We start from the raw sequence: 10487 nt of genomic DNA, 5'->3' as shown, positions 1-10487 counted from the left end.
GCTGTAAGTAGATGCCTGGATAGAGAATAAAGACACTCATAAATATGTACTATATTTTTTTGCAAAATGTGTCCAAAAGAGTGCTAGAACTGCCACTGGTATAGATCATGACAGAGAGAGTTATTCTTTGTTCAGAGATGAATGGAGAAGCAAGAGCTGAATAGAGAAATAGCTATTTGCCTTGCATGTTCATTTCTAAAAAGAGATCCAAAGAAACTGGCCTTGACTGAACCCATAAGAAAATGAAAGGACAGTTTCCCTCTTTCTCTATACACACACACACACACACACACACACACACACACACACACACACATAAGGTTCCCCACTGGTCAAGAATAAGCTTAAGTGATCCTCACCATTGAATCCTAACTCCCTGTAATTCACTCCTCTATGTAACCATCAATTTCAGTTAATAACCCTTATTGTTTACTCTAATCGAATTATAACTACCTGTATAACTGTTTTATTCATCCATTTCCCAGTCCCTAGCTTCTAGTGGGGATTTAATCTTTGCTGAATGGAAGAGAATTTGTACCCAAAACGGTCTATGGCCTTACCAGGTAGAGACATGACAACAAGTCTGAGCAACACATGAATTTCTTTGTCCATAAACCACCCACAGATTCTTTTTTTATATATAATATTTATTTATTTGGCTACGGGTCTTGGTTGTGGCACGTGGGATCTTTAGTTGCGGCATGTTGGCTCTTAGTTGTGGCATGCGGGATCTAGTTCCCTGACCAGGGATCTAACGTGGGCCCCCTGCATTGGGAGCGTGGAGTCTTAACCACTGGACCACCAGGGAAGTCTAATCATGTCCTGTATACATTATACAGACATACTTTTTACTCGCTATTTACTCATAAGTTCTTCCAAATAAAATTCCCTGTCTCCCAAAGCTACTCATAAAATAGGCACTCAAATGCTTGAGGAACTGATTCATTCATTCTGAATTCCAGGTTCCCTTCTAGATAAGAGCTGCAAAATGTCAGCATTTGGCTAGTATAAGAGGTTGAGGGACCTGTAATCCCAGTTTTTCCTGGACATTTCAGATGAAGTAAATGACAAATACCATAATATACGAAAATGGTTTTATTCCTAATTTTTAGTTCCCATACAGTTTACAAATACACTTTTACTCTGATAATACGGCTTTGCAACTAGCAAAGCAGTTGAACTAACACCCATAAATACAGGTGAGGAGACAATTAACATCCACTAATGTTTCTCTACATAAACTATTCTTTTAATGTCATTTTTTTAAAAACAATTGCAAATAGACTACATAATATACGTGGGCAAAAAGGCAATTAAGTGAATCTCTTGAAACACTAATGTATAATAAACAGTGCATATTATCAACATTTACATGATTCACATCAAAATGATGACATCCTAAAACGTATTCCTTTTAAAGGAGAGATTTATCAATAAAATATTACATATCTTTTAATACTCTGGTACAATACTTCATATACTGCAGGAAAATTAACTGTAGATCTAGTCATCGACTTAATAAAGGATCCTTTTCCATTAGCTTTTATTAATAAAAGAATCACAACTAGGTCATAAATAAACAGGCAAATTATTAATTACATGATTTGAGGTTTAGGATGAAAACTTGTAAAAATTAGTTTGATATACAGCAAAGTTATATAACACACTAAAACCAACTGTTTAATATTTTTGCCTTATGTGAACTGCCCATAGTAAAAAAGGAACAAACTTTTTAAGGATGGAAGATATAATAAACTATATTTTGGAACTTATTTTTCAAAGGAAGAGGAAAAAAGATTTTAACAAAATTAAGGGCTAATACAGATCCTAATAAAGGCATATTGAAATCAGGGAGGCCATGTGCTTACGATGTAAAACTTTATTCCGCCAACAACATACAGAAAACAAAAACTGCACTGGGTTTGTACTTACGTCTACAGTCTAAGTTTCCCTTACGGATTAACAAGCTACAACAGAACACTTCACAATTGCATACCTTTTTCCACATTCCTCTGAACTAGAAATAACCCAGGACATTATATTAGTTCTTAAAAACCCTAGTAACCCCTTAATAACCCTTCAAGATAATCTTGATGATTTTCTTGGCTGTTCCAAAGCAACTGGGCTACGTAAAGAATGCACGAACACCAAGAAAGTAGTACATGTATTTTCTCATCCCCATTTAGCCACATTTGTAAAGTCACCGATTTCAAAGGGCGAGATGACCAGAATTTTCAGGAGGGCCACACACTGGATACAAGGTGTCTTTTTGTTTTGTTTTGTTTTTTTAAAAAAAAAACAGGCTATTAAGACTCTGAAATTTGGCTTTTTTAAAAAAACCCCAATACCACATGCCAGATAATTTCTTCACCCCAAATATAAAATCCTATGCTTGTAATTTTAAAATACTTAGCCAGCTATGGGAATATTGTGCAAATTTAATGTCTACCAGCAACCCAGAAGCAGACTGCAGACGTGTAGCTATCACACCTATTTTCCAGGTAACCTGATTCAACTATTACTGACTGCTGTGGTCCCAGGCCCTCTGACTTCCTCAGAAACCACCTCTTTGGAACTTCCATTTCCACTGTTTTTTTTATACCCGCACCTCGAGCTCACCTCCCCCTCCCCCATCTTCACAGCCCCTCCACGTGAATCCATCCCATGTAATCTTACCGGAGAACCTGCACTCACCTTTACCAAACACACGACAAACCTAGGCAACCTAGGGACTATTAATCTTGTCTTGGCATCAGCTTACACCACATAATAGGTGCTGACTTCGTGGAGGGAAATCTAAATGAAATCAATGTCCTATTACAAACGAAGCTGGCCAGGATCAGGTGTTTCCAAGTGCAAAAACAACTGATCTTAAGCTACAGGCAGAGACGTTAATGCAGCAGATATGTTGTACAATCAAATCCTTGTATGCTGGTGAAAGACCTTGCCCCCAAAGTCCAGAGTCAAAACGTTATCGCAAAAACGAGGACCATTCAATGTGACAATGCAATACAAATAACAGGATTCAAGATCCTTGTTGCAAGTCCTGAACTGGAATCTCTTTCTTTACAGGCTTGACAAGAAGACAGCAGTCATTTACATTCCTCTTAGAAGGTAATTACCTTCAACAATTCTAAGTTCAATGGATGGGGGGGAGGGGAGGTGGGGGGAGAAGTCAATGTAATTTTTTCTGTGAAAATGGCAGCCAGGCTCTCCCCAAACAACCTCAGGGTTTCAAAGGAGGTAAAGACCTCAGAAAGGAGCTACTAACAGGGTTGGATCTAGTCCTTCCTTTTCTGGAGACAAAGCAAGAAGAATTCGATTAAGGAGATCATGACAACGGCAAAGCTGCCGTGGCATTTTATTATCTTTACAAAGTCCACCAATGATGCTTCCATTGAAATACACTCATTGAATGATGATTCAACACACAGGGCAAAGAGGGATGTCTTTGGAGAAGGCACTTCAGGTAGAACATTAGCAAATCCTACTGCTTGGTTAAAACAAAAATGAGCTACTGCTAATTCAATCTGACTAGTGGCCTCATGAGAACTGCCCCTCCGCACTGCAGCCTTGACTGCGTGCATGGGTGTGGGGCCCAACTGAAGCCAGGGGCGTGAAGAAAGCACCCCATTCACCTCCCTCTGCAGCAGCCAGGGCAATGAAGCGGCTCTGCTTTCAAATGCTCTGCCCTCCTGAACACACCCAACCTTAAGAGACCAGTTTCCCAAAGCAATGGTTTAGAACATATGCTAAGAGCCAGCAGAACTGGTTCAGGAAGCTCGCTGAAGGCCCTCTGTTTCTGCCTGACTTCCAGCTTACAGCAGCTATCATAACCAGCTTCAGCTTCCCAAGGTCACTAGCAGCTTCTACTTTTGCTAACCTCTTTTTTTAGCTGTTTTTCCATGGCACTGGTTCTGACGGTCTGTTACACTGGGGGCCTCCAAGGAACCTCACCTCCACTTCATGCCCTCGTGCAGTCTCCTCTTCCCAAATCGGAGCTCGGCCTGGGACTGGTTTTAATCAATAGAAGGCAGTAGAAGTGATGCTGTGACAGTTCTGGGTTTAAGTCTTAAACCTGGCCACTACTGCTTTATACCCTTGGGACCTCTGAGCTGCCATAAATGTGGTCCAGCTACCCTGTGGGCGAGGCCACGTGGAGAAGGTGAGACCTGAGGACCGCATGCAGATGGAGAGGCCCAGCCATCCTGCCAACCACGAGTGACACCAGCAAGACAAGGAGAGGAACCGCTCAGCTGAGCCCAGCCCAGTTTGAAGAGATGGGGAAAAGCCAGTTGTTGTTTAAAGCCACTCAGTTTTCAGGTGGTTTGTCAGCAACAAGTGATAACCCAAAACTGGTTATCCATAGATGCATTTTTTTCCTAAATACAATTACTCAAATGAAAAGAAAAGATGACAAACGTTTTCCCACCACGAGTTTCTCAGTCAACAGGTTGAATGGTAATTGGTCAACTGCTAAGAAGAAACCATGCCTTTTATCCTAAGTTCCCATGATTTCCGCCCCCATGATTTTTCAATGGCAATGCAAGGGGAGACAGTCTGGGAGCACTGGCTTAATTATTATTTAGCCAAAATAAGAGGCCATCAAAAGGCATTATCCACTACTGGATAAGTGATGATAAATGAAATTGTTCTCACTTCTATAGGGTGTTGTTACTTAATTATCCCCAATCATTTTTCCTCTTACAAGTGCCCTATCATTCCCCACAAAGCAGGGGGGAAACTAAGTTTGTTGAGGTTATCAAAAGAAAAAATGACAATAACTAGAATTTGAATCACCATCATCTGGAAAATATAGAGCACAATTTAACTGCTTCCTCAATTTAAAATAAAATTCCATAAAATATAACACTGTCTACATCATAGAGATGATTTCTTCTTATCTGAGGACATGAGTAATTGGAAATCAGGTATTGTTGAGTTAGAATACAGTGGTCTTTAAATGGTTTCAAATTTTGCTTATCAAAAGGTAGTCAACCACAATGCAAGCCTTCCAAATTCAAATTCATTCTTCATGTAAACTTTCTTGCATCTGTTCTTGATCTTTTCAGGGAGAGGGGGAAAGTCCACATCTGGCAAAGAAATAAGTTAGAATTTTTAAGGAGCATACATCTAAAAGTTTGGCAAGGCAGTAAACCATTTTAAAGTAGATTTAGACCTTTTAAATACACTATACATTGAAATAGGAATTTCGACGTGAAATGCTAAAAACTTACCTTTTAAACATACATCACACAATTGGGTCCCTGTCTAAAAAGGTAATTGGAAGGAAGGAGACGTACAAGGGAGACGAATTCCCAGCATCAGAGCTGGAAGGGATGTGGAGTTGAGCCAGTCAGAGGCCCAGGAAGTCCAGTGCCCTGTGTCATACAGCCAGCCAGTCAGAGGCCCACTGGGGTGAAAACTCAGGCATCCTGATTCTGACCATCCAGTGCCATGTCCCCACAGTCCCTAGATCCCTCCAGATCATCTCCCAGCACAGCGTGGGTTAACCTACTTTAATAAAAATTGCAGGAATGATGATATCTGCTCTTCATCACCAGTATCAACCATTTTTCTGTAAGTGCTAACCCTGCCCTTCACAGAATTAATTCTGTATTTGATTTCAATATTTAATGAATCCAGCTTGGAAAAAGAAATACAGGCAGAAGAAAAAAGAGGCTGGGTTTTAAAATTCAATTGTGGTTCACTTTGTTAAAACAGTCACAAATTATTTGCCTGCTTCAAAATGCCACAAATGATATAAACAATTAACCAGTAGAGCACTTCTGTTGAAATACCTATTTCTGTGCTTGAAGTCTTGGCGGGTCTTCTCATCTGAAACTTTTCTGCTGCTGCATCAGACCCACATTTTCATAGACTCTAGCATTATCTTCTCTCATTCTGAAAAGAAGAAAAGGAAGACAACACTAATAAAAATGCAGACATACTGCTTAACCTTACATGATAGTTATAAGGCACATACTCTATTCTCTGGGGACCGTATGCGGCGCAGACATAGCTCCTACCCCCAGGAGCTGACATTACAGGAGAGGATATCGGACAGAAACACACAGCAAAATAATTCTGAAGTAAGAGCCTCAAGTCCCTGTGCTCCCGGGGTTTGGCGGAAGGAGAGTTGTTTTCCAGGAGGGTGGAGCGAGGCAGGCCTGTATGATGAGGCATTGGGTTAGACCTTGAAGGAAGGTGAGACATGTGCATAGAGAAAAGAATGGTATTCACTGTGGGCAGAAGGATCTGAATGGGCCAGAGCAATGTAAAGGCAAAGTGTAGGAACGGTTAGGCAGGGACTACAGATCCATTCAGCCCCCAATCCCGCGACATGAAGGTGAACATGAAGCCGACTGGCAGTTTAGGGCCCCAGGGTGGAGGGGCAATACATCAGAGCCCAGACTCTGGTTTTTTTTTTTTTTTTTTTTGCGGTACGCGGGCCTCTCACTGCTGTGGCCTCTCCCGTTGTGGAGCACAGGCTCTGGACGTGCAGGCTCAGCGGCCATGGCTCACGGGCCTAGCCGCTCCGTGGCACGTAGGATCTTCCCGGACCGGGGCACGAACCCGTGTCCCCTGCATTGGCAGGCAGACTCTCAACCACTGCGCCACCAGGGAAGCCCCCAGACTCTGTTTTGCTGAGCAGAGTGGAGACCAGAACAGTCCAGGGGGACGAGGAACCCAGCAGCTCTGGGCTGGTCAGAGAGGAACAAGCTGAAACAAGCAGCAGGGGCCAGGGTCTCCTGGGTCTGCACCCTACAAGGGGGACAACGGGAACGGAGAGGCAGAGAACCTATTAGTCACAGGCAAGCCACTGGTAAAAAGGGAGTCGTCAGAGCTAATTCTGGTGAGCCAACATGTAGGGAAAGCTTTCTGGCAAGGACTCGGAGCCCTGACGTGCTGGTTCCACTGCAAATCACTGCAGATAGCAATTTAAAATCAACTTTCCCCATCAGTCCGCTGGGAAAGAAAAAAGCAGGCAGAAGGAAGAGGCAGCTTGGTGGAGAGCATACTTTTGCTATATAATTTCATTTCAATGTTAAATAGAAAGCAAATGTAAATACGAGCCTCATATATGTTATGAAAAACGTTTATATAGAGTATTAAAGCCAACAGGGGTTTAAAAATCCACATCAGAAGCAAACAGGGATAAGACTCCTAGGGGAAAATAAAAAGTAAATGTTATACCAGAGAGTGACTTTAGGATACACAGAAAAAAAATAACTTACAATTGTTATTCACATAATCGATTTAACAAATATTTTCTTATCACATGTTTTAGTTTAAACATGGAGTTGGCAAAGTTTTTCTGTACAGGACCAGACTAAAAATAATGTAGTCTCTGTGGGCCATACACGGTCTCTGTCATGTATTATTCTTTGTGTGTGTGTGTTTTTAATAACCCTTTAAGAACCGTCCATGAGCTGTACAAAAGCAGGCCATGGCCCAGATTTGGCCTGGGGGCTGTAGTTTGCTAACCTGGTTTAAATACCCACAGCAGATTTCTGCTGACTGTGGAAAATTAGACCATGATCGTGTTGACACATTGATGGTCAATTTACTTACTTTTACATAGCGAAGAGTCTTGACTCATCAAAAAGGGTGTTACCTACCTCTGCAACAATCCACACCCCATCAAAAGAAAAATTAGATTCTTGGGACTTCCCTGGTGGCGCAGTGGTTAAGACTCCGCGCTCCCAATGCAGGGGTCCCGGGTTCGATCCCTGGTCAGGGAACTAGATCCCACATGCCACAACTAAGGTTTGCATGCCACAACTGAGGAGCTGGTAAGCTGCAACTAAGGAGCCTGCCTGCCGCAACTAAGACCCAGCGCAACCAAATAAATAAAATACTTTTTAAAAATTAGATTCTCCTTGGAGAACCAGCACTTGATATCTGTACAGTCCCGTAGACTCCTAGCCAGTGTAGCAAGCAGCCTTCAGTTTAGGTCAACTAAAATTTAGTTTAGCTAGCCACTGGCACACTCAAGAACCAGTTAGGCAACAATAATGTGCACCAAGGAAAGGCATGTGCTGCAAAGACGTATCATTTTTTAAAGCTTTTCTATAGGATTATGTTCAGGTAAAAAGATTCTCCTTCATTTCTACTTACTCTGCACAGGACGGCGTTGGGGTACAAGGCGGGAGGGGACTCTGATCTCCAGTTGCCTGGTCCGTCAGGGAATACTTAATATTTGTGTATTCGTGCCCTTTCCTCTTGCTTTTCTGCAAAGTGAAGATTGCATATATGAAGAACTGTGACTTTTTTGAGGGAATGAAGAAGTCAAAAAGGCATTTCATTAAAAAGGAAAAAAGAGAGAGAGAGTTTGACAGACAGACAAGTTGGACCCTGAATACTGGTATGTATGTTGACCAAATGTCAGGGAATTCACCTCCTTCATGTAAATACATCATATGGGTGAAAAGCACCTTTGAACCATACAGTTCAAAAGCAGAGAGTCATGCATTAACAACTTACTGTATTAAATGAAATGTACCTGTTTCTGGACTGAGACAGAATTCACACGTTCTTTGACACATTAGCATCTAATCATTTCATAGTTCACTTGCAACACATTTAATGATTTTCAAGTAAACAGGTGGGAAAAGAGTTTCAGAAATAAACGCACTCCAAGTAAAAACTGCACACAGGTACAAAAGATGGCAGCACTCTTAGCAGAATCATACACTTTATCGTATCGTCCCCACCCCACCCCCACTCCAGAAAAAACTCCAGCACATTTAAAACTTTATTTTCAGCCCAATGATACTCTGGGGGAAAAAAGGCAGAGAAAACCAGTAAAATGTAATCTCATTTCAGATACAGAATGAACTGCATTAGGTAGGACTCTAGTTAGATGATTTATCATTCTTTCCTCCTAAATTCACCCAGAAACAACCAATTCCGAAAATCTAATCCATCAAGTTATCTTCATTATATAATGCTGCCTTCATTACAGGATTATTCAAGAAACAGTAAATGTTAGAAAGAGTACCCATATCAAATACTGACGTATAGCAGTGACTTTCATTCACTGTTGTCGAAAGGGTGAACTGGTGCCATCACTTTGGTACACAACTGATAGTACCAACTAGTTAGTATCTGGTAATGATGAAAAGGCACATATATTTTACAACCTTGAACATTTACTTCTTGAGAAACTCATGCACCCAAGCCTAGAAAGAGCTGACAAGGATGTCCAGTGACGTGCTGTTCCTAACAATGTTCACTAAGAGAACACTGAATACCTCACAATGAACACCTCACATTCATATCACGAAATAATATGCAACAGTGAAGAGGAAAAGTATGTGTGTGTGTGTGTGTGTGTGTGTGTATCAAAACAGATTACATACACAATGTTAGGTGGAAAAACACAAACTGCAAAACAATGAAACAGTATATCATCTTGCTAAACATTCTAAACATAAAAACAATGTCATATATTGTATACAGATATTTGTATTTAAAAATTTTTAAATACAAAAAGAGACTGCAAGGTTAGTTAATGCCTTGGGGTTCCGAGGGTGAAGATGAGTGGTGGCCGTGGGGGTGGGTGTCAAACGGAATCTCAGCCATATAGCGGTTACACTTGACTGCTTTTAAAAAGAAAAAAGATTTGAAAGAAATGTGACAAAAGGAAATGGTCTATTATGGGTGTGGTACTGAATGTTTTAAATTTTTCAAAATAAAATGTAAAGCATAAAAGAAATTTAAATCCACCAGTGGAATTTCTTTTTCCTCTCCTTGCTCAAAACTCACCAAAAACAACAGCTAAATAAAAAATGGAAAATCTTACTATACATAAAACAAGGGAATGCTACAACTCCAATCTACAAACTATAAAGTGTCTCTGATATAGTACTGTGAAAACTGGACCAAAATAAGAAGGAAGCTGAGAAGTAACACATACCCCTCAGGTGGTAGCAGGAAAAAGAAACCCCTGAATGTCGCTGTCCCAGGAGTGAAAGGCCTGGAGCTGAGCCATGGCAGGCCATAGGAGAAGTGGGGGAAGGCTTGTCAAGAGCCAGTTCAACAGAGTAGAAAGGCCCACAGTCTGAAGAGCCTTTTCTGCCGTCCACTGCCACCCTCCCAGCTGAGGTGGCCTAGAGGAGAGGCAGGGTAGGAGGGAGCATTATTAACCCCTCTGACTGCCTCCTGGGTCTGCTTTTAGAGGTTCACAGTCCTCATTAACAGATTAAAGGTTCTGAGAAGTCCTGTAGTGAAGAAATACGGTTGGCTTTGTTTAACCCAGCATTCCGCCTTTTTATTTGATTTTTTAAAATTCTCTCCAGGTATGCTTTGGTAAACACCAACCTCTCTACAGGCTGCAGCTTCCCACATTTTAAAAAACTTCTGCTCCTGGGCTTCCCTGGTGGCGCAGTGGTTGAGAGTCCGCCTGCCGATGCAGGGGACACGGGTTCGTGCCCCGGTCCGGGAAGATCCCACATGCCACAGAGCGGCTGGGCCCGTGAGCC

The 10487-nt window shown here is 41.6% G+C and overlaps 1 protein-coding gene across 3 annotated transcripts in view; it reads right to left on the bottom strand.

The window, feature by feature from the left end:
- Positions 1 to 1077: 1077 nt before the first annotated feature.
- Positions 1078 to 10487, bottom strand: part of PTPN11 (protein tyrosine phosphatase non-receptor type 11) — a 77189-nt gene continuing 67779 nt past the window's right edge. For all 3 annotated transcript variants that reach the window (XM_032654360.1, XM_032654361.1, XM_032654362.1), the window contains 3 exons: positions 8122 to 8234; positions 5802 to 5904; positions 1078 to 5093 (listed from right to left, as the gene is read on the bottom strand). In XM_032654360.1, coding sequence (XP_032510251.1) covers positions 5835 to 5904; positions 8122 to 8234 — 183 coding nt within the window. In that variant the 3' untranslated portion in view covers positions 1078 to 5093; positions 5802 to 5834. The remainder of the gene's footprint in view (positions 5094 to 5801; positions 5905 to 8121; positions 8235 to 10487) is intronic.

The sequence above is a fragment of the Phocoena sinus genome, chromosome 14, assembly GCF_008692025.1.
Source record: "Phocoena sinus isolate mPhoSin1 chromosome 14, mPhoSin1.pri, whole genome shotgun sequence".
NCBI lineage: Eukaryota > Metazoa > Chordata > Mammalia > Artiodactyla > Phocoenidae > Phocoena > Phocoena sinus.
Note: the sequence above shows the minus strand (reverse complement) of the source record. Positions and strands in the feature narration are given on the sequence as shown.